Source organism: Antennarius striatus, chromosome 6 (genome assembly GCF_040054535.1).
Source record: "Antennarius striatus isolate MH-2024 chromosome 6, ASM4005453v1, whole genome shotgun sequence".
Classification (NCBI taxonomy): Eukaryota; Metazoa; Chordata; class Actinopteri; order Lophiiformes; family Antennariidae; genus Antennarius; species Antennarius striatus.
Window position 1 is genome coordinate 20,678,987 of NC_090781.1, and position 24,029 is coordinate 20,703,015.

General features: G+C 40.1%; 5 protein-coding genes and 1 long non-coding RNA gene across 6 annotated transcripts; all 6 read right to left on the bottom strand.

Moving 5' to 3' along the window:
- Positions 1-1,423: 1,423 nt before the first annotated feature.
- Positions 1,424-3,961, bottom strand: snrpd2 (small nuclear ribonucleoprotein D2 polypeptide). The gene is made up of 3 exons (XM_068317680.1): positions 3,845-3,961; positions 2,912-3,091; positions 1,424-2,347 (listed from the first exon to the last, which is right to left on the bottom strand). Coding segments are annotated over exons 1-3 (357 nt in total). The 5' UTR covers positions 3,847-3,961; the 3' UTR covers positions 1,424-2,172.
- A 6,362-nt stretch (positions 3,962-10,323) lies between these two features.
- foxg1c (forkhead box G1c) lies at positions 10,324-11,856 on the bottom strand. Its single transcript, XM_068318122.1, has one exon. It carries the CDS (start codon positions 11,738-11,740, stop codon positions 10,562-10,564), a length of 1,179 nt encoding a protein of 392 aa, XP_068174223.1. The 5' UTR covers positions 11,741-11,856; the 3' UTR covers positions 10,324-10,561.
- A 1,051-nt stretch (positions 11,857-12,907) lies between these two features.
- Positions 12,908-15,830, bottom strand: pglyrp5 (peptidoglycan recognition protein 5). Its single transcript, XM_068317834.1, has 4 exons — positions 15,791-15,830; positions 15,519-15,714; positions 15,268-15,386; positions 12,908-15,118 (listed from the first exon to the last, which is right to left on the bottom strand). The coding sequence occupies exons 1-4, from the start codon at positions 15,801-15,803 to the stop codon at positions 14,925-14,927; spliced, it is 522 nt and encodes a 173-aa protein (XP_068173935.1). The 5' UTR covers positions 15,804-15,830; the 3' UTR covers positions 12,908-14,924.
- Positions 15,831-16,507: 677 nt separating this feature from the next.
- Positions 16,508-19,991, bottom strand: polr2i (RNA polymerase II subunit I). Its single transcript, XM_068317837.1, has 6 exons — positions 19,861-19,991; positions 19,643-19,697; positions 19,169-19,242; positions 17,520-17,594; positions 16,944-16,995; positions 16,508-16,783 (listed from the first exon to the last, which is right to left on the bottom strand). The coding sequence occupies exons 1-6, from the start codon at positions 19,920-19,922 to the stop codon at positions 16,721-16,723; spliced, it is 381 nt and encodes a 126-aa protein (XP_068173938.1). The 5' UTR covers positions 19,923-19,991; the 3' UTR covers positions 16,508-16,720.
- Positions 19,992-20,804: 813 nt separating this feature from the next.
- Positions 20,805-21,612, bottom strand: LOC137597152 (uncharacterized). Its single transcript, XR_011035617.1, has 3 exons — positions 21,532-21,612; positions 21,220-21,246; positions 20,805-20,917 (listed from the first exon to the last, which is right to left on the bottom strand). It is a non-coding gene; the product is annotated as an uncharacterized lncRNA (long non-coding RNA).
- Positions 21,613-22,437: 825 nt separating this feature from the next.
- Positions 22,438-23,512, bottom strand: LOC137597155 (complement C1q and tumor necrosis factor-related protein 9-like). The gene is made up of 3 exons (XM_068318125.1): positions 23,381-23,512; positions 23,168-23,230; positions 22,438-22,960 (listed from the first exon to the last, which is right to left on the bottom strand). The coding sequence occupies exons 2-3, from the start codon at positions 23,193-23,195 to the stop codon at positions 22,551-22,553; spliced, it is 438 nt and encodes a 145-aa protein (XP_068174226.1). The 5' UTR covers positions 23,196-23,230; positions 23,381-23,512; the 3' UTR covers positions 22,438-22,550.
- Positions 23,513-24,029: the final 517 nt, after the last annotated feature.

Genomic DNA, 24,029 nt, shown 5'->3' on the forward strand with positions numbered 1-24,029 from the left:
TATTAGAGATGTATAGGCTGAATAAAGATGTGATTCGTTCCTTTTTCTAACTTGACTTTGCTGAAGATTTTCATGTCGCAACTAAAATCCAACAGTTGTTCCTGATTGAGTCAAGTTCACATGCAGTATGAGAAATGAAACTACTGCATCAGCTACAGCAGACTGATGGTGATGTTGAAGATGACAATGATGTAATACAAAAGTCCTGAATCTAACTTCTTTGCATGATAAATTACATGCCAGATTATTCAGTGCAGTTTAAATTCCTAAGGCCCCGTCCACACGATGTCGGAACTTTTTAAAAACGCAACATTTTTGTTGCGTTTACGCCTTCCGTCCACACGACAACGCAGATATCCGGAACGAAAACGCAACTTTTTGAAAACGCTGGCCTAGGTGGATTTTTTTTAAAACGCTGGGTCTGCGTTGTCGTGTGGACGGTGTATCCGCAACTTTTTAAAAACAATGATGTCTTGCCTGCGACAAAAACTTCTGTGACGTGTGTTGTGACAACAAAACACGGAGGATTCCTATTGGATAAAATTTGACTCAATACTGCTACGACATGGTTTGGCATGCTTGTAGCAGTCTTCGAAAACGCAATGATGTGTTTACGTGTGGACGGAGATTTTTTTGAAAACACTGTCGTGTGGACGGGAATCGTTTTCGATGTGTTTTTAAAAAAGTTGCATTTTCAAACAAATCCGTCATCATGTGGACGGGGCCTAAATCTCAGCCTCACTAAAGCAGTCTTTAAAACGGTTTTCTAGTAATTTTTGTTTTTACTTCAACGTTCGGTAACACTTCAAGTTATTTTAGTAACAGACATGTCTTTATGTTGATCTTCATGTTTTAATCTTCAGGTTTATTTAAAATGTTTTCAACAATGTTATGTTATCTGAGGCAGCTACATTTGCATGCATGATTACACTAAGATTAAAACCTAACGCTACAAGGGCTCATTTGTATTGACATTATTTAATATAATAAACTAAATTTTAAGTGTGTAAAAGTTTAAATTGTTCGTCTGGGTGCCTCCTGTTGGCCATGGGGCCTTAAGAAGCCACCCATTCCTCACGGCTCATTTTTAATCTTTCCGGCCAACTTGGAATATGATCGGCTCAAACTTTAGTTCGACGTCAAGCCTTGCCTGGAGCAGGAGAGCAATAGGAACCATTTCATTAGTCAGAGAAAAGTCAGGAAAGTTCAGATGCATTTCAAATCCAGTAATCAGAATGATTCAATGAGGCTAGCTTTAGGCATGCAGGTGTGTCATATATGATACATCAGATATGAAGATAAGAGAATGACAGAAAGGGATGTTTAAGAAAGAAAAGTGTCGTTTTTAAGGCTATGGAGGCTTTTAGACCAGACTAATTACTTTCAGAAAGTTTTTTTATAACTTGTTTTACAAAAGTTGAAAAATACACAGCTGTTTTTTTATTTACTCCCATATTCAAAATCCAGTGCGTTTGACCAGCGGAGGTTACATGCCAACTGTCATAAGTAAGGTGAGACTGGCTATTAAGCTATTAAGACAAAGTGGTCAAAGGGGGCCGAGCGGCGGAGGGGAACGGCCTGAAATGGAGATAGAGATGAGGGTGTGAAGTGACAGTCAGCACATCTGGTCTCATCAATAATTCAACGGGTCTTTAAACGGCAGTTTGTTGAATATTGAGCGCTGCTCACTGAAATCCACCCCGACACCTAAGATGCCTTGAGGGAAGAAGTGAAAAGAGTGACAGCAGGAGGAAAAGGGAAGCTGACAAAGACACAAAAAAGTAGAAAAAGAACTTTTTTCTGATGTCCAATGCAATGAGTGATATAAATTATAAACTATACCGTCATACTGTACACACAACCACCTAGTATTCAGTCATTTAAAAAAAAAGTTGAACTATCAAAATTGATTAAAGTTTTAAATGTAGAGAGACTTGGAACCTGAAAGCAAATAATATCCTCACAACACTTGAATCTAGTTATCGGTTTTATTATTAAAATGAAAAATTCAGGAGACTTCTGTTGAAAAAGACGGTATTCCTGTGCCTGAAAGGCTCCAAGATATTTCTATTAATATCAGTCCGACAACAAAGCTTCAACAGAAAACTGAAGAAATGAAAAACCAACAACAACAAAAAAAGGTCAGAGGCTTCAAAGGAGCACATATAGAGTTCATTTTCCAGTGATTAAAGGATTTCTCAGCACGATGATGACGGAGTCACCCCTCAGGAACATTTTAGAAATGTAGCGGTCCTTATTCACCGGTTTTGACTTCTTCTTCCCTTTCCCACTCTTCGGCACTTCTGTCCACATCTCCTTCACATTCTCCAGGACCATGTTACAATGCCTGAAATGAAAGGAAGGATGGTAAACACTGAAATTTTGTATTATTGATTTTTGAGTTGAGATAAAAACACTCATGTAAACAGATTCAGCTATCAGTGGTCTAAACATAATCTGCCAATGGACAGAGGAGAGGCATTGAAATTTCCCAATTTCTCTAAACATTTTTACATCAATCCAGGACCACGAACAAGTGTCATTTATTACGGTCAAAAAATTCCAACTCTTATTATTGCATGAGGCTTGATTATATAAATCTTTAAAACAAAAAAAAAAGTGATTTCTTCACTTTAAACATTTTTCCTAGTTGACAATGATTTATCGACTATTATTAGACAAACTAGAGTCTAAATATACTTGTATTAATTTCTTAAAATGACTAAAACACTTTCACATCAACGGAAAATTGTTAATAGGAGTCATACTCAGAACTATTTCAATAAGTAAAAAACTACTACTACAGCTTACTGATAATAGCAAAAATACTGTAATGTGAAATATTACGTGTTAAATCCCCCATCATTCTCTCTAACCTGTAAGGTAATAAGTCAATATCTGGGTTCAATACCTGTCAAAAGCCTTGACTCTTCCGAGCAGCTTCTTGTTGTTGCGACAGTTGATGAGGACCTGAGTGTTGTTCTTGACTGACTGCGTGAGCACAGACAGAGGGCCAGTGTTGAACTCCTCTTCCTCCCGTTTCTGGAGTTCCTCTGGAGTCATCTCGGACTTGGGTTTAGTTAACAGACTCCTGGAAATGGACAAGAATATAATCTCCCTCTTGTTGGTGAAGATAAAAATATATATACATAACTTTAGGTTTAAACATACACAAATTTCATAGGAAATGATGTGAGAGATCAAATGAAGAAATCAATATAGTATTACTATATCCATAATCTACATTTCCCGGGTTTGTAACAGTCAACCATCTACATTGGATAGATCTTGACTTTAATTTCGGTTTTCAATTAACAATCAAATGAAACGTATCGCTGAATAAATAAAGCAGATGAATCCACAATACTTGTAAGTTAAAATTAATAATGTATCATCAATTTAAACGTTCACACATGATCAATGGCACCAATTGGCAAAAACAAAACAAGGTCAAAAATATCACAATTTTCTCAGTACAACTTTCACTCAACCCTGCTGTGACGTCACGCCAATGCGCATGCTCAAATAAATCGGTGATCTGTGTCAGCAATGAGCCACCTATAATAAATTTAATCAATGAAATCGTGATTTCTGATTCGACTTTTGCACCGATACAAAACTATGTATTGATCATATCATCGTTCTGTCTGTTCTGTGCGTAAACTACTTGAGCCAGAATCTAGTAAAGACATACAAAAGGTTTATCTAAGCTAGCAGCTAACCTGTCCTGAGCTCCTCCCGCTATCAGTACGCTTACAAAGCTAGCAATAATGTAATTAGCAAATATCGCGATTTGAATTTCGAGATAGAAAGTCGCTTCTCTTTGATTATCAGATACGCTTACATGTTTGCTGATCTTTAACAGTATTCTTCAATCGCAACTCTCTTCTTTTCACCGGACGTCGTCGTTCCTACGATTCTATTTGACCCGCGTGGACAGAACTACTTCCGGGTAAACAGAGACACTTAGATTTCACTACCGGGTTACCCACTTACAGAAATACCGTATACAGTACAGTACATACAACACTCGATTATCATTTCTTTGACTGTTTGTGATGATGTCAGTGATGTAGTAAATGTACATATTTTTATAGGCTGTCATTAGAGTGACAGTTGTGGACAATAGTCTTCATGCACAAAATGATGTCTTGTTGACTTGTTTGTAATTGAAATAATTTAACTTCACTGCAATCACCGGCATATATATATTTAATTATTTATACATATACCCCCACGGAAATTGAAAACACACCTGCTATGCAAAAATTTAAGAATTTATTTGGTTGTTGGATATGAAAATAACCCCTGTAATGTTCCTGCTTAACTAGCTTGAATCACTTACACTAAACAAACAAAAAAACCAGAAACAAAACAAAACACAAGAAACACACAAGTTCATCTAATGACAAAATCGGAGTGCACAAAAATTAAGAGTATTTTTTAGATAGACAGACAGATAGATAGATAGATAGATAGATAGATAGATAGATAGATAGATAGATAGATAGATAGATAGATAGATAGATAGATAGATAGATAGATAGATAGATAAAGTAGGTAGGTACAGTATATAGCTAACAAAGTATCTATCTATCTATCTATCTATCTATCTATCTATCTATCTATCTATCTATCTATCTATCTATCTATCTATCTATCTATCTATCTATCTATCTATCGATCAATTGATCTCTCTCTCTCTTTATACATATATATATACATATACATACACACACACACACACACACACACACACACACACACACACACACACACACACACACACACACGCACACACACACATATATATATATTATTTTTTTAAAAAGTCCCTCTCACCCTTTCAGGGTGGTATCTGTGTGTCATCCTCAAGCTCGGGTCCTCTACCAGAGGCCTGGGAGTCTGAGGGTTCTGCGCAGTATCTTAGCTGTTCCTAGGACTGCGCTCTTCTGGACTGAGGCTTCAGATGTTGTTCCAGGAATCTGCTGGAGCCACTCTTCCAGTTTGAAGTCCCACAGGATCTTAGCCTTGCCGTTCTCAACCACCTTTGGTGGTATGTCCCATTGGGATTTGGGTACTTCTAGTCCATACCGGGTACAGATGTTCCTGTACACTATCACAGCTACTTGGTTGTGCCTTTCCATGTATGCTGAGCTGGCGAGCATCTTACACCCTGCTACCACATGCTGGACTGACTATGGGGCTTCTTTACATAGCCTGCACCTTGGGTCAGATCTACTGTGGTAGATATTGGCCTCTATTGCCCTTGTACTTAGGGCCTGTTCTTGTGCTGCCATGATCAGTGCCTCTGTGCTGTCTGTCAGTCCAGCTTTATTCAGCCATTGGTAGGTCTTCTTGATATCAGCCACTTCCTCTATCTGACGGTGGTACATGCCGTGTAGGGGCTTGTCCCTCCATGTTGTCTCCTCCTCCTCCTCTTCCTCCTCAGGTTTCTGCTGTCTAAGGCATTCACTGAGCAGTTCATCTGTTGGGGCCATCTTCCTGATGTACTCTTGGATTTTTGATGTCTCATCCTGGACAGTGGCCCTGATGCTCACTAGTCCTCGGCCTCCCTCTTTCCGCTCAGTGTACAGCCTCAGGATGCTGGACTTGGGGTGAAACCCTCCATGCATGGTGAGGAGCTTTCTAGTCTTGATATCTGTGGCTTCTATCTCCTCCTTTGGCCAGCTTATGATTCCAGCGGGGTATCTGATGACCGGCAGTGCATACATGTTGATGGCTCGGACCTTGTTCTTGCCATTCAGCTGACTTCTCAGGACTTGCCTTACTCTCTGGAGGTATTTGGCTGTGGATGACTTCCTTGCGGCCTCCTCATGGTTGCCATTAGCCTGTGGGATTCCAAGGTACTTGTAGCTGTCCTTGATGTCTTCTATCCTGCCCCCTGGTAGGTTGACCCCTTCAGTTCTGATCATCTTGCCTCTTCTTGATACCATCCGGCCACATTTGTCTAATCCGAATGACATCCCTATGTCGTCGCTGTAGATCCTGGTGGTGTGGATCAGTGAGTCAATTTCTCGCTCATTCCTGGCATACAGCTTGATGTCATCCATGTAGAGGAGATGGCTGATTGTTGTCCCGCTTCGGAATTGGTATCCGTAGCCACTCTTTGTGATGATGTGACTGAGGGGGTTCAGGCCTATGCAGAACAGCAGTGGTGATAGAGCATCCCCTTGGTATATGCCGCACTTGATGTTAACTTGGGCAATTGGCTTGGAGTTAGTCTCCAGGGTTGTCTTCCACTTCCCCATTGAGTTCTTGATGAAGGCTCTTAGTGTCCTGTTGATCTTGTACAGTTCCAGACATTCCAGTATCCACGTGTGTGGCATTGAGTCGTAGGCTTTCTGGTAGTCAATCCAGGCGGTGCACAAGTTGGTCTGCCTATTCTTACAGTCTCTGTGTACTGCTCTGTCCACCAGTAGCTGGTGCTTGGCTCCCCTGGTGTTATTACCAACTCCTTTCTGTGTCCCACTCATATATTGATCCATGTGCCTACTCATCTTAGCTGCCATGATGCCTGACAGGAGCTTCCATGTTGTACTGAGACAGGTTATTGGCCGGTAGTTGGATGGGGTAGATTCCTTCTGTGGGTCTTTCATGATCAGGACTGTCCTGCCTTCAGTCAACCATTCTGGGTGCGTCCCATCCCTTAGCAGCTGGTTCATCTGTGCTGCTAGACGCTCGTGGAGTGCTGTCAGCTTCTTTAGCCAGTATGTATGGATCATATCGGGGCCCGGTGCTGACCAACTCTTCATCTTTGACACTCTTTCTTGGATGTCTGCCATTGAGATGGTTACTGGTTCTTGTTCTGAGAGGCAGCTGTGGTCAGTCCTTAGGTCCACTAGCCACTGAGCATCGGTGTTGTGTGATGCTTTTCTTTCCCATATGCCCTTCCAGTATTTCTCCACCTCAGCTCTTGGTGGGTCTGGCCGGATGCTATTTCCCTGCCACTGAGAGTACACCTTTGCTGGTTGAGTGGAGAAGGTCTTGTTTATTCTCCTGGCCTCAATCTCCTTGGTGTATCGCTTCAGTCGGGTAGCCAGAGCTGTTAGTCTCTGTTTGGCAGTTTCGAGTGCTTCAGGTATGGAGACCTTGCTGTATTTCCTGGGTACCCCTTTATTCACCATGTTCCCCTTCTGTAGCTCGGCTAGCTGGCTGACTTCTCTCCATGTCGCCTTTATCTTGGCCTCTAACCGTCTCTTCCATGGAGGGTATTGTTTGTTATGCCCTGTGTTGATCTTATATCCCAGCATTTCGAGGATTACTGTTGCTGTACTGTGGATCAGCTTGTTGGTCTCAGTTATGTTCCCTGTGGGGATGGTTCTTATTGCAGCATTCACATCTTCTAGCAGATCTTCTGAAGGTACTTGACAACTTAGCTTCGGTATTTGTCGGTATTTGGGTCACGATCTTCCTTCGCAGGTCAGCAGCTCTTGTATTGAGGCTGTGTATGTCTCTTGGGGCTTGGAACCCAATCACGGATTGTGGGGGGGGTGATATCCCCCCGCTGACCTGGCGTCCTGGCTCCCCGTTGCCGTAGCATTGTTGTTGTATTTCATCGATCTCTAGTTGTGACAGCAGTTTTCGGTTACGGATGTTGGAACACTGGGCTAACAGCTGTTTCTTTGTTAGCCTTGATTGTGGGTTTTGAAGCATCCATTGGTCCCACATCCGCCCCATATATCCCCTCTCTCTGGGATTACTTGTGTAGTAGCATTCCAACGACTCCATATTCTCCGCCCTTGTCCATGTGTGTCTTGTTCCAGTAGCCCATTTGTCATCAGATTGCCCTGGTTCCCTAGCATCTGACGCAGACCTTGTTAACCCGGGCGACGTCCGAGTCGGTATGACTCTGTCATTATTGTGTTCACTCATATTTTTGAGGTAGGCTTGTATAGCATTAAGGGTCTTGCCTAAGGACCCTCACTGGATAGTGCCCGCCATGTCTGGGGTTCGAAGCCACGCCCACACCCTCCTGCATTCCAGACCACGCCCCTTTCTGCATTTTGTGTACGTTGACTGGATAGTGTTTGTCCCGACCGGGATTCGAACCTACAACCACCTGCATTCAAGTCAGTTGACTTAACCACTGTACTATCCACTGTACTATATATATATATATGTATGATTTTTAGTGGAAAAAATAATCAACAGCAGTGGAATTCTTGCTTTTGTCACTTCTTTTGCTAATCTTGGTGCTTATTTCACCAGAAATTGGGCTTTCAGACTAAATGCTACCAGCGTCAGAAATGCAAATATATGGCTAATAATAGATAATAACAAACCACTGCTATTGACAGTAGTAATAAGAATGACAATTACAATAGCAATAATAATATTGCTTGCAGCTGAGGATTATATAATATAAACCACATAGCTCCAGAGACAGAGACAGCAAGGTGATACCGCAGCCCTGAACAGGTAAGTCTTTGTTCGGCTTTTTAACACAACAAGAAGGAAGCAAAAGTGTGTGCGTGTGTGTGTGTGTGTGTGTGTGTGTGTGTGTGTGAGAGAGAGAGAGAGAGAGAGAGAGAGAGAGAGAGAGAGAGAGAGAGAGAGAGAGAGAGAGAGAGAAAGTGACATTCAGACATTCACACAGGGAGGGAGGACACATTACCCCCACAGCAGCAGTGAGACCCTAAGAGATTTTCTTTCTGGCAAGAGACAGAGAGACGCCTTGGAGTGTACAACCTGCCCACCTTATTTCAAAGGGTGGCAGTTCTACCTGTGGAAGGCACTTGCTGAGGATAATGGCAGCCTGTGTGCTGTTGTGAGATGCCAAGTGTGAGGGATTGATTTCCAGAGCTGTGCTACATCTTTATGAAGCACACATATACCCTAGCCAAAAGACTTACATCTTAAATTGCTCAGTGTCATATTAGCCTTACATGTGATGGGACTGCACCAATCCAAAAAACACTCACACTGTCCATTGAAGAGTAGAGATGAAACTACAACCTTTAATTCAGACAGATAGTAAGCATAAAATGCATCCCTAAAAACAGTAACTGTCAGCCTGAATTGTTTGACTTTATTCCATATTTCCTCCAAGAAAACATCTTATGTGCGAACAACTGCACAAAATGGTCCTAAACCAGGTATCTCTAAAGACAAAGTTTATCTGTATATCAGTGTGTCTGTTTTGGGATGATTTATTGCTCATAGCTGTCAACAAAAGGTGGTTTTATTTATCAATAAGAGCAAGATCTTCTTACGTCTGCTTCAGGGCATCAAAATGTATTTTCACATACCTGTTGATTCATAGCTCCTTCCCCCTTGCTCTGCATCCTGTGACCACAATTAGCCTACTCATACCGGTAATGAAAATATTTTTATCTTTGTATCTATCTAACTAGACAGTGAGTTTGCCAACAGTGAAGTTACCTGATCCAGCCGAGCCTGCTTTATTTGACTGGGCTTGAAAATGTGACATGTTGGGGTCTTTTGAAATAGAGAGTTCTTTGTATTGAGGAGGCAGCGGTCCAGAAGCTGCTCTAATCTGTTTCCTCCTCCATGTATTTTTTATGAATTTATATCTCAGGGGGATCGACAGAGAGAGGTGAGAGAAAGTTTAACAGGCAGTGATGTCAATGAAACACAAGACAGATCAATAACATCAGGATGGAAATGTCATGTCTACCTGTTGAAGTTCACAGTCTATTTCAACATGATGTCTCCTTGAAAAAGCTCCGGGTGCACATTTCAACTGTTGATCTTTAGAAAAAAAAAATTAAATGGGGCATCACAGGAGGTCCCCCCCCCCCAACAACAATAAATACAAACACATACTTGACTGAGATTTCTTGATTTGTAATTTAAACAATTACAAATACCTAGAAACTTCCCATAAGATAAGGTATGAAGAACAAAAGTAATATAGAATAGAGAAATGAAAACCTATTAACAAAATTTAAAAAGAATAAATTTAATTATAGGCGAAATAAATAGTAAAATTCAAGCTTATTTTAAATACAAAATTTAACCAAATTGAAATTGAAACCTTGGTTTTTTATGAACACATACCCTGTAGATCTTTTTTTTTCACCTCAAAAATATTTAAGTTAAAACTTTATGTTTGATGGAATTTCTCGCCCAGAGGCCAGCAGCACGCTGATAAACGAATAACTTGACACGACTGAGGAACTCATTTATATTCAATCCTTTTTAATTGACATTTTTCGGCATTTTGCAGAGGAATAATTTCAACGATGACATGAGGCCTAAATACCACTCAGATTTCTACAGGACAAGTGCATACATGGAAAATAAAGTGGAGTACATTGTTTTTAACAGGCCCAGACTCAGCAGATGCAGACTAAACAGTCATGGGCACAGTCTAACATATGGAGTTAACCATTAGATCTATGCGCCAAGTTTTAATCATTCTGTATATTGCATTAACGTAATAATGTGAAGTGCAAACATTTTTTCTTTTCAAAGATTTCACTACTCAATACATGTCATTTTGCAGTATCCTTGATGCTCCCATATCTTTCTTTGCCAGCGAAATTGTCAATCTAATAGCACTACAGGAGTTACTCTACTTCTCTATATTGCAAGACAAAGGGGGGCTTGATCTGACATAATGACAGTAATTTGGATAGTCGTTACAGCATCCTCCGTGGTCCGAGTGAATGTTCTTGGATAGGAATTGTCCAGGAGACGTCTTATCCTCTTGGCAGGGACTGAACGTTGTGCCACATGGAATTTGGTGAGAATAAAAGTAGCTGGCCTGCCCGGAGATCATGTTAAAAGAGCGCGGATCCGACAGCGGTAGCGTGCATGCGGGGATGGATGTGGAGAAAGCGGTGCAGGCGGTGCCAATCTGGTGGTGACGGGACTGCGCGCAGCTCACTCCAATATAAGACATTTCTTGGTGCGTCTGCACAAACCTGTTGGCGTCTGTTGGATTCATCCGGGACCGTGGTGATTCAAGCGATGCTCCGTGGTCGGGTAAGCGGGAATGAGCACCCAGGTAAGTCCCTGGGCCAAGGTGGGTGCGCACCGGTGTTTGCAGAGGCAGAAACGATGGCACCGGCCAATAAAAAGGACCCGCTGCAGCCAAGGTCACACTGGTCGCACTGTTAGAGGACATCAGACGACCCCCTCCCCTTTTTAGAGCAAGCTTGTCTCTGGTGCTAGTTGTGGCCCTTCGCCGGAGTTTCCCTGATGTGCCACCTATGAAGACATCCTCACTGCAGGGGTCCAGCATCCAGTAGTTCCCCTTGCCCGGATCATCGTAATGACGCGGAACTTTAACGAAACACTTATTAAGACTCAGGTTGTGCCTGATTGAATTTTGCCACCCTTGTCTGTTCTGTCGGTAGTATGGAAAGTTGTTCATGATGAACTCATAAATGCCATTTAGTGTGAGCCGCCGATCCGGGCTCTGGCGGATCGCCATCATGATAAGAGCGTTATAACTGAAAGAAGGTTTCTCAGGTTTAACGCCGTCTTCTGCTCCAACAATTTTCTTTAATTCGCCGTCTCGTTTTTCATTTGCAGTCACCAGTTTGGACGCCACTTTAGCGCACTGAATCTTTTTCTTATCGAAGTTTTCCTCTTGATCGGATTTCTCTGGATGCGCGGGGCGCGCTCTTTGGGACGGAGGAGATGGGGACTCCTGGTCACACATCACTCCCTCTCGTCTCCACAACAGGCTGCTAATGCTGAATGAGGACTTGCGGAACAATTGTTCCGAAGTTTCCAGATCGTCCATATTGCAGGTTAAACCTACAACCAAAAAACCTTTTGCGCGCTGGGGGATTGGAGCGAAGCGCGTCGCTCAGCGCGCAGACAGAAGACGCGCCGATTCAAAGTGGCCAAGAGGCAAAGACTCACTGGCTGGCATGACAACAAATGCGCATGATCACAGCGCCGTAAGAGACGATACCTCCAAAAAGTAGTGAATTACTTTGGTACTGTATTCAAGCTGACAGTAGAACATTTGGGGGCGTCGCCCCACAACTCCGAGAGTCATGAGATCCCTTCATCAATTTTACGCCTCCGAAGAACATAACGCAATTAATCTTTTTCTTTAAATTGGCATATATTGTGCCATCGTCAGGTAAAGATAATAAAACGATGTTTTGAAATAACTGAACACTTGGGATTCCGTGCGAATTTGAAACTGGGGTCTCAGTCTGTTCGATTGATGGGTGAACTCTGGTGCTCAAATGAACCACTCCGGTGACTCACGTAACTCAAGCGCCTCACACGGGCCTTGACCTCAGGGCTCCGTGTCTTTCTTTTCATCATAATTTGACAGGACGCCGATTAAAAGATGAACGGCAAGTTGTGCAAAATTATTTCAAAACGATTCCACTCATTTCTAAATCTGTGACTGTAGTAATTAAAACAAGTGTCAGGATGGTGCAAAGCATTTTATCGCTTTCTTGAGATGACTGTATTCAAGCACAAAAAGAAGGGTAAACAAAGGAAGTGGAAATAGACGTCAGACACGCACAAAACAGGCCTTGGGCAGCAAATTTAATAGGCTATTACCCTATGTGGATTATCTTGCCGGTACTTTGTAAGTTAATTCTTCAATTTTATTTTTCAAAAAACACAAGTTAAATATTTTGTCAGTAAACCGTTATTAAATTTGATGAAACTCGTCAGTCGATTTTTACTGTTTTAAAATTGATTGACAATAAACACTTCACCCAGTTGTTTATTTCGTTATGTAATATTTAACATGAACTTCTCTGCATGGAAGCATGTCGGCACATAAGCTTTATAAATACTGTGTGTGTTTCCTCGCCGATGAAAGACACGGTTCATCGGATATAGATGAGGCATGTTGACGGAGAAAATAATGTTTTACTCTCTTATTAATTTAAATTTCAACACAGATTTATTTAAAGATTTTCTTGGATTCTGCAGAAAAACGTGTGAAACAAGATATTTTCAGACACCAAATAATGAGTAACAACAACCTGCACAATTAGCAGAGGATTCGTGAAATACAGGCAGGAAAGGAAAGCGAGTGACGTCTCTTATATAGAAGATAATATACCAAATAAATGGTTTATTTATGGTCAATAATCCGTAGCCAGGACAGGGAGATTTCTTTACCTTAAAATTTTAATCCCGCATGAACAGGCTTTTTGGAAATGGTAAACACACTTTTGTCATTTCCTCTTCATCAGGAAAAACGATATGAATCATTTTAATTTCTAACAGAGGTAATTAATCTATTCAATTTATAATTCTAAAATGTTTCGTTATAGGAAGATGAATTCAAAATATAATGTTAGGAGATGTTAAACTCATTCTTGAACATTTAAATGATTGACCACTAAAGCAAAAAGACATGTGCTTACAAGTTATCTCACCAGTATAGACAATTCTTAAAACAACTTCATTAAGAAGGAAAACTGATGTGCTTTTGATATTTTCTTTTTGCTATAGTTTCTCAACAATTGTTGAACATTCAAAGCGTTTGTTTTAAAGTTCATATGGCAGACATGGGACATGATGACCGGAACTAAACACAAAATCTGCTCCCATTAAATCCTCTCTTAGTCAATTTGATATGGGGCCTACCTCCTTAATCCCTTAACTGCACAAGTGAGCACTTGTTGGGAATGTTTCAGGCACTGCAGAAAGCACACATTGTTGTCTCAACATTTGTAATCCCCTCAGATCTTTTCCTAAATTCAACATTTGATTTCATGTCTTGTGCTGTTTACAGTAATACTGAAGAGGCATTCTGAGTTTGCCAAGGGCAAGCAAAATCCGAAAAAAAAAAAAAAAAATCTATAACAACATATTTCACGGCTCCAAACAACGTAGGTATAGCTTCAGCTTTGTATACCTAATAGCAAGTCAATATAGGAAACAATGACATGACCCTTGGAATGACGGGGTAACATATGCTATTGTCTTCTTATTTTTTGATGTCACCGATTAGAGGAAGTGGCACAACTTCAGAACAGGTTAAACTGATGTCAAAATTGATCGCTCACCACAACAAATTACAATCAAATAATTTCTAAATGTAACATGTATTAATTGTCACAAGTGCACAGTGAGATAAGGATTTAAATATAACAAGCTATTAAATGTAATTTCAGCAAGTAATAAAAAGATCTGTGAGATCAAATGTATTTAAAACATCCATCCATCCATCTTCCACCACTTATCCGGAATCAGGTCGCGGGGGCAGCAGCTTCAACAGGAAGCCCCAAACTTCCCTTTCCCCACCTGCTCTGACCGGGGGATCCCAAGGCGTTCCCAGGCCTGTGTTGAGATATAATCCCTCTACCTGGTCCTGGGTCAGCCCCGAGGTCTCCTCCCAGCTATTTAAAACAGTATTTAAAACAATTTAAGCAAAACAAGTGTGTCTCAAATGAAGACAATAGGACATCCAATGATTATTTGTTCTTTAAAGGCCTCAAGCTGTTCTTGTTCTGCTGACACCTCAACAAACATCCTTGAATACTTAAACTAAATGACCGTTTTTGAAAGAAAATTATCTTAAACTGTGTATTCAAACGGCACCTGAGGTTTAGTAATAGGAGAAAATAATTACAATTTCTCCGACTTTGTGTACACCACTCATTCAAAGTACACTTAATATGTACACACACTGAATGTGAGCTCACTGTAGCAGTAGTGATGGTAAATACAGTGTATATTAATAATGCACTTAGACTCCACAAACTTAACAGAAACACTGTAAAAGATTATTAAATATAAAATTACCAACTACATATGCATGGAGTGAATTGATTTTTGAGTTTCTGGACCCAGTTTAAGCACCGTGGTTTAATCCAATATGATGGCCCCCTCTGCAGTAAGTGAACATCTGGCAGGCTGCGTTACATTTCCTCTTAGTTCAGAAGACACCCTTAGCATAAGTAAAAGGAGGAAGTGAAAGAATTTCTCACTTCCAGCAATCATTTTCTGCAGGCAGCTTCATGTGGTGCCTGAAGATCTGGTAGTACGGTGTAAAGTTTTTCACCAGGACACAAAGTATTTCCCAGATCTCTGTGCCCTAACAGGACAAACTCTGGGTGTAAAAACCCTTGAGAAACTCCAGACAGCAACAGTTCTTTAACTGCCGATAATGACTCTGTGCTTGGCGTGTCAGCTGAAATGAAAACAGGACCATTATTAAGACAGGTTTGATGATATCGAGGTATCATTAAACAATCATGAATGCCTGTGGAAACCTCATCCTTTCATTTTTTTTGTTTTGTTTGCCAACATTGTTACCACAGCAATGCTGATGGAACTTACTGGTGAAATTCCCCATGAAGGCAATCCCCAGTGAGTCATGATTGTTGCCTTTGGCATGTGCTCCAACCACACACCAGCCACGGCCCTCGTACACGGTACCGTCTGCTTCAACGAGAAAACTGGAACACAAGAAAGAAATCAAGAAAGAAGAAACTCATTAGAAATAAAGGGTGATTCGGTTTGGTCATATTGTATATCTGATAAATAAGCAGAACTAAAATTTAAGCAGTAAAAGCAACAGATCTACTCACTTATAGCCAATGTCGTCGAAATGCCTGTCTGTCATGTGCATTTTTTGGATGCTGACAAGCTGCTCCTTACACTCTTTCAGTCCGGCGCATTGTTGGAAGGCGGTGTGGTGTATGACCACCCTCTGTGCCGACGCCTTCAAAACCTCCCTCTGCAGTGGGGCAGCCGCTCCCCACTGGCTCCTGGAAACAATGTCCACTGAAAGGGAGACAAAATCAGATTCATGTCCAGAGTTGAGTCTCCCTTCATGTTCTCGAGTTGATTCCGTTCCTACCTTTATGGGTCATGCTTCATGTGCTTTGGTCTTGATAACTGACTGGTAGTTGCGTTATGAAGGGCCCTGCTTCTGGAGGTGTGGTTGTGGGAAGTCCACCATGTCTTTGTTCTTCCAAGAGCATGCGGGTTGTTCTCATAAGTGACTGATAAGGGTAGTAAATCAAGTCTACAGTTACCCAACAGGTTGTCTGGAATATACATACTTGAAAAATCAGGAAGTTGAAGCAGTTGGCAACATTCCATAATGACAGAAAAACCTGCAGAACTTTCCTTCTCATTGATTATGACCACTTTAGCTACACCAGCAGAAGCTGTTTTAGCAGAGTCATCATAATCCTATTACAAAACGCAGAACGAGAAACTGGTATAGTGAGTTTTGAACAGTGAAACCATAAAATGGACTTGGTGCTGGACGTCACACAATAAAAACATGTATGGAAACAAAGGTGTCTCCATTGTTACCTGCCTCATACTCACACATTAGATGATGTAACAGGTAACCAAATGAAACAGGTAAAATGAGTCACTTGTTTCAATATTTGCATACTGTTGGAATTTTTAAAAAAGCTAAAGACTTAATCAAAAACATATACAGTTGATGGTTGGAAATATAATAGAAAAATGGTGCTTATTGTAGCTTGACTTGTTAATAGACATGGGTGTGTCTGGTAAAAAGAATGCTTAAATAATCAGACATTTGAAACATTATTTTATTCTAATGAATCAAAATTACAAACAATTTAAAAAACCATTCATACAATATATACACAACATGGTGTCTGACAAAGAAACAGGTCATTTCAGTCAGCAAACATCACAATAACTACACTTTAAAAAAACAAAAACTGCACAGCGAGAACAAGACAAAAGTCTCTTTGAGCTGCAAACAGGACTTTCTTTTTTTAGGCGTCCACAGAGTCGCTGTCCATTATTCTGTCCATCTGTGTCCACAGTGCGGGGCGGTACAGACATAGTAGAGCCTCATAGCGTCCTGACAAGAGGAAATAGATCACATGTTTAAAACAGCAGACCCTCCATTCATGACTGGATGAAAAATGATCACAAAGACAAGTTAACACATGAACAAACAAATGATGTTAAGTTTGAGATGAATGAAAAAACATTCTCATTGAAAAAGATTATTCCTGTACCTCAGCCTTCATACTGTGAGACTGGAAAAACACTGCCTCCTTGTGTCCACATCTGAGAAGACACACAGACCACGATCATTAATAAGCGCCTCAATTGATTCAGTTGACATCCAAAAGGATGGAAGAACACAAACATGCAGGTGCTTTTATAAACAAACACACAAACAAACAATACTTGATACCTTACAATATGTTTTAAAAAATTACGCCAGTGACAAATCAGTGCAATAACTGTGATACAAGAAGGTTTTTACGTATGTAGACCCTATGTTGAGTACCACAGACCTGATACGATTTGCATAATTTGTCTGCCTTTGGGCCCACTGCTCACTAAGTACCACTTTAATAAATCGATCTGACTTTTAATGAAAATATAAAGCCTTCTTCATGTAGGAGTCAACTTTCTGCCTATCTGTCATCAAAAATCACTCAAATCAAAGCCAACTTCCTGTGTCTAAAGATGAGCAATGATCTACTTGTTGCAGCAAACAAACAACAAATGAGTTAGCAGATGAAACATCATCATTATATTATTTGGTATTTCCAGAGTGAATTGAGGGGTAATTGAAATCTCACTTGGGACAGGGGTGATCCTCTGTTCTTGGTAGCGTTGGATCTTGAGACACATCAGCAATTATCTGTGTCAGCTCACTGGAGGGAGAAGGAAAAAAGATGCAGGTTTACCAACAACAAACAAATAACAGTTCTAAACTGAAAAAGCCTTTTGGACGAGAGGTGAAACGTCTTCAAGGAACTTTCTTAAAGTCCAGTGGATTAGTGTACACAACTTTGGATAACCCTGACCTTGATGTAGTGATACTACCTCTAACACCGATGCTCCGAAACATGCTTTGAACCCGACAAGCCGCTTATAGTGAAGCAGTGAGTTGGAGCTTGCTTGAGTTGACGTCACTGATGACGTTAGAATCACTTCACTGCATCATTCAGACAGTCAGCTGACTGACTTGGTTTGACAGGCAGAGCTTTGAAACGCGATACTCAAGATGGCTAAAACACTGCATCCTGTCCGTGTTCTACATGTATTGTACTGTACGTTATAAATGGCCATCATTTATTGTTTGACATTCAGACTTTTTGAGTGATGGAACCATCAGGGAAGTGTTCTCAATTGTGGGAGCATTTTGATTTGGTTCCACCGAATAAGGTACAATACGGTTACTTTCAGTGTTCATTCAATAGGAAGGTATTAACTTGTGGAAGCTGCTGGACAGCAATGCAGAAGATGATCAAAACATGTTACTGCAGAAGCTGTCATTAAGGTGCAGAACATCCATTTAAATACTGTGGATCCAAACTTGTGTAAGTTGGAAAAAATACATTTGAAACCCCAGCCTCTTCGTTCCCTGTGAAAGGGTGTTTATTAAGACTGACGACGTTGTTTCAGAAAATAAACAAATTAATAAATAAAAAAGAAATCGACTGAGCCCTCCTATTTTGCAAAAATTGCTGTTCCTCAATAAAAAAAACCCTGAGTTACACAATCCGTCAGTACACTAAGCACACTGTCAAGTACAAAACACTAAGTACACCGATCACAATCCAAAAGAAAATATGAATGACAAAAATTTTAAGCTTTCTTTTCTTTTTTATTGTTGTTTCATAAGTGGAATTTTAACTATGGGATAAAAGACTCCAAATTCATGAAACAGTTGCATTACCAAGTCATTTGACTAATTGCCACATTATAAACTGCTATAAGTACAGTATCATTATACAAAAGAGGCACGTCGCCTTTGCAGAGGTTCATTTGGATGATGAATCAAAGTGAACAGTGATCCTTACTGACAGTAGATGTCACCCAAGAGAACTGAATGAAGCTTCGGGTAGTGAAACACTTTATGACACAGCAGTTCGAAAAAGGTTCAGAGCTTCAGAAAGCCTAATTTTGCCATCGCTACCTGGATGAATGAGAACCTACACAAACATGTACAGGGTAATGTGTGTCCTGGAGACAACCAACGGCCACTTTAAAGTTTGTGGGCATTTTACTTAACTGATTTACGAATTGGTTTTCTTGTTAACAACAAAAATGTAAAAATCTCAAGCTACAGCTGACAGTGAAATGGAAGTGTCCTGCAAAAATATTCACATCACTACAGCCAAATATTAATGATGTAGTAATTTATTAGTCTATTTTAAGCAAATGTGTGTATATATATATATATACACACACACACATATATACACTTTTATTCTCTACTTACTCGACCTCATGGGTGATCTTGTTGACATAAATGCAGCTGTTGTCTGCTTCTTGTTGATAGTCACAGTTCCTGCACTAAATACAGAGCATTCAAGAAATTATTACAGGCATTCAAATAAAAAGTCAATCAAATCACATTTCGGGAGGCTGTAGCTCCATTAATCTGTATCATGTTACAGAACAGAGGTTTCACCTTGTTTACCTTGTCATACAGTCAGTGGACTCATACGTTTATACGGTCGATATAACGAAAAGAAAGGATTTAAAAACGTAATATTCAGCTCCAAAACTTTTCAACTTTTGAAAAGCATCGATATGGGCAGGTTTTGTGATAATTATCACAAAATCAAGTTTGACAGACAGACACACACGACGATTTGGGGAAAAATAACAACGAAAACCCCCCAAAACCTTGGCTAAGGTAACATTGACGGATGTATTCTATACAGTTTTTTCCTTATGAGCATTAACTTACCGCATAAAGTAAAATACGGTTCTCCTTGTCTTCTTTAGGGTACAACATGTTATTGCTGCAAAACAAAGTCAGCGATTTTAGTGACGTTCAGAATAAATAGAGACTTCTCTCACGTTAGCTACTTGATAAAACATGGTTAGCTAGCTTCCAATGCTAACTTAAACGTTACTTATCAAACTACTTCCTAATTTCTAAGTCCTGTTGGTCCTTAAACGTACCATTCCTGACAGAACCGTATGCCCACAAATCTTGGTTCATATGATCCAGAGTCTATATCCATTTGAAAAACTATTCGTTGAATCTAAACCTTGAGAGATACTGAATACGATGTTACTTTGACCGCTTCTTCTTGAGAGAAGACCATACGCGCATGCGCATTTTTGATATGGCCAACGCAATGGTTTCTGGGACGGCGCCTCCCAGCTGTGGGAAGGCAGAAACGACACCACACAGTCTTACTGTACAATATTTTATTTGGATTATTACGATATTTACGTCAAAGACGAAAAAATCAACACAACATAATGCAAATTGCAACAAAATTCACTTTGAATCACGTTATGCAAAGAAAACAACAGAGTAAAGTTGGACTAGTGAAAAAAAGAAATGCCCTAGAAGATATTTTCAACAATGTTGAGGTTTTATGACATCAGATGAATTCTCAGTGGAATGCTGCTCCCAAGATTAGTATATTCTAATTTATAATATATCAAAATGAACTAGAATGTCACTTGTATATTTAGATGAAGATATTGCATATTTGGTTCAATATTTTCCAAACTAATAAAATAGTTTTTTTTGGTCAATCTTGTCTTGAAAATGTGACATGTGCTACTCTTTCATACTTCTATGGAATATGCTCATTTTGACATCAATCTCATCATCCCAAACGAACACCTGCAAAGACAGTGTCGTTATCATCGGTTGCAAAGATATCGTTTTTACCCTCCCCAAAGATATTGACCCACACTTCATCTTTTTTAGACAGTTTGACCACACTACTGACACTGGCCACCTGGCTACATTTATCTGGCAGAGAGGTGTGATATAGAGAGACTACTTTCTCTCTATTTTTGTATATAGCACAATGTCCACATCCATACACCGACATATGCACGATGAAGTGATAGAAGCCATCCACGGGGCAGGAGAAGGTGCCTGTGTCCCGATCATAGCCTCCTCCCTCGTTGAGCAGCACAGTGCCAAACTTCAGAGCTCCGCTGTGGGTTGGATAGCTGTCATCTTTGTTCAATGTGGCTGTGAAGGCTACAGTGCCTAGAATGGGTAACAGCATGATAATTTGAGCAAAAGTTTTACATCGTGTAAAACTGCACTTAATCTTTTCTCACAAATAACAAGACAAGTTCACTCAACACTGAATCAGTGTTTTATGAGTTAAAAACTCAAAGTAGCTTCAATTTCATTTTTAGACAGAGGGGAGGAAGGTGTGAACGGAACCTCACAAATATTTTGACAATTTTCAGGCTATGTATACAGTAACCCTCTTCAGTGTGAGTCTATGAAATACCATCATGCATGAATGACATAACAATGTTTAAAATCTGTTTGCTTGTTACCTGATGAAGACATGTCTCCACGCCTTGCTTCATCGGTCATTATGAAAACACAACACAAAGTCAGTAGTTTAAATGTGAACATGTGGGAGAAAAGAGAGTAAACTTTATACAAGATTTCATGACATGTGACAGATAGATCACAGCGTAGAAAAATACCGAAAGTGTTGAGAAATTTTCTCACTATTACAGTTATGTTGCATGTTTATAGTGTAGTCAGTGGAAAAGAAGTGCAATTCAGTTCTTTCTTATTTGTGAATTGTAGCACAAATTAAACAACTATAACTTGTAAGAGAAGAGTTGTTGCGGTCTTACCTGTTGCCGTCTTGCAGGAGAATTCTGCAAATGCTCCCAAGACAAGCTCAGACACAGGCAGAAGTTGTTCATCCGGTTTGCAGGAGCAACCTGTTGATTACACGGGAAGGCTCGAAGATTATACCTTAGAAAAAAAATCCCCCCCAAAAAACAACAAGGACAAAATTTTTTGATTTAAACTAAGGGTTTTTCTTGCTACATCAAAGTTGAGAGGTGCAGACTGGTTTGAGTCAAACCTTATCGGACACCTCAGTGATTCATGCAATAACAGCAATATGGTAGAGAAATATAAAGTTGACGATGGTAATGATAGAGTGTTTTTGTTTTACATGGACTGAAACAATTCAGCCCCAACCCTGACTTCAGATATGGTGACCTGAAATTAAACCACATAACTTCAATTCTTTAAATTCCATCAATCAGCTGCTTTTAGAGGAGGGGATGTGAGATAATTGCAAGGTAGTCATCAGTACTGCCTTAAACTTCCTGAACAACACTTCTTCTTGCGTACTGAAAGGGAGTTTAGAGGAGACCTCAAATTGTTGGTGGCTAAACACCTCAGTAGAGACAAAGATGGGTTATATATTGATTGCATACTCACAAATAAGACATCTTAACCCTGTGATGATGACTCATGAGTTCTGACAGACTTTTCTATTATTAGAAATATATTTTTGATTTGTCAACGATGAACAAGTATTAGACTACGATCACAGTTTGTTGTTTTAATCTGGGATCAATTTTAAAATTAAGACTACGGTTTTTTGTAGGCGTCATTTAGTATAGGGATTATTTTGCATACCATTCCACTGTGAAAACGACATCTGAAGTATTTTTTCAAAAGCAGTGCACATAAGCACCAGCTCTTCTGTTTTCTGTTACAGTGATAAAGACAGAGAAACATCATTTCATTTAGATAATTTATTCATAACAAGCAGCACTTGCAATTTGAAATGAGAATATCATCACACATTAAGGTAGTTATTAAGATCCTGTATGAGAAAGACAAAACATTATCATCACATCACATAAAACCCAGTGAAGCTGGTCTCATTATCCTCGGTGGCGAAGATATCCAGTTGCCCCTGACCGTTCAAATTGACCCAGACGTCATCTTTTTCATACAGTTTGACCAGGCCGCTCATGCTGGCCACTTGACTGCTGTTGTAGCTGAGCTGATCTGGATGGTTGACGTGAGACATCGACACAACTTTCTCTCCATTCTTGAATATAGCACACTGTCCTTTTCCATACACTGTCATGTGCACAATGAAGTTATAGAAGCCCCTCACAGGACAGGTGAAGATGCCCGTGTCAGGGTTGTAGCCTCCCCCCTCATTGATCACCACATCGGCAAACTTCAGGACTCCAGAGCTTTTTGGGTAGCTGTCGTCGATTTTCATCTTAGCCGTGAAGGCGACACGAGGGCCTGAAGTGGACAGAGTCAGTGTTGGTGATTAAATACTATGCACAGCTGTACACATTTTGACACGTTGCTGGTGAAGACAATACAGAGAAGGGCTGCAGAATATTTTACAGGCTTATTTGGAACTAAAATTACAGTACATGTGCAACAAAGCAACAAGGCTGCAAACATGATGCATGTACACTTTTAAGCATTTATAAAAGTATTTACCCTGTCTACAGCCTTCATCATTTGCCATGGATGAAGATGAGGATGACCTGATGAGGTGTTTTTCTGTTTAGAGATAATGAAAAGGGGGGAAAAAAAGTCATTTATTGCATCATTTAGACTCTTTAAAGCATTCCTAGATCTAAACGGTAAGGTTTTGCTACAAATTCTTAAACAGATAAAACAAATACACATATCCGACAGAGAGATCCGTACCTGTTGCTGTGTTGTAGACGAGTGCTGGGATTTTTTTTCAGCAGCTGAAAAACAGACCAACGCCAGAGAGGTTGTTTTTCCAGTTTGCAGAGAGTGACGGGCTGACGCAACATGTTAGGAGACCATGCAAAGATTAGAATTCTTAAATTAAACAACAGCCAGAATTCATTTTTTCCATATGATTTGGTGCAGTAAAATTTTTCTGTGGAGCAATTTTGACATTGATGAAGAAAGAAAGTGATGTTGGCATAACATTCCACAGAATGTAATCTGAGATGCGACACGACAAAATCAAAATGGTGCCGCAAACAAAATAAACACAGAAGCTACATATGAGATAAATTCCATTGAGAGCTAAAGGTTTCGAGTTAATCTGGTAGAGTAACTAGCTAATAGTGAAAGAGACGTGATACATGACAGGGTTTCTTCAGAATTCTTTTCATTGTATTTTACAGATTCTCCAAATGTCTGTGATGTCAGTAATGACAGTTGCGTGCATGTACTAATTACAAACGTGGGTGTTTGTTATGGCGGAATTCACAGGTCTGAGTTTTTCATCTCGGCCTGCAGATGTGGCAACGTCGATCCTTATTGTTCAACACTCTTTAAATAACGTGCATTTTTGATTGGTTTCAGAAAACTCAAATTG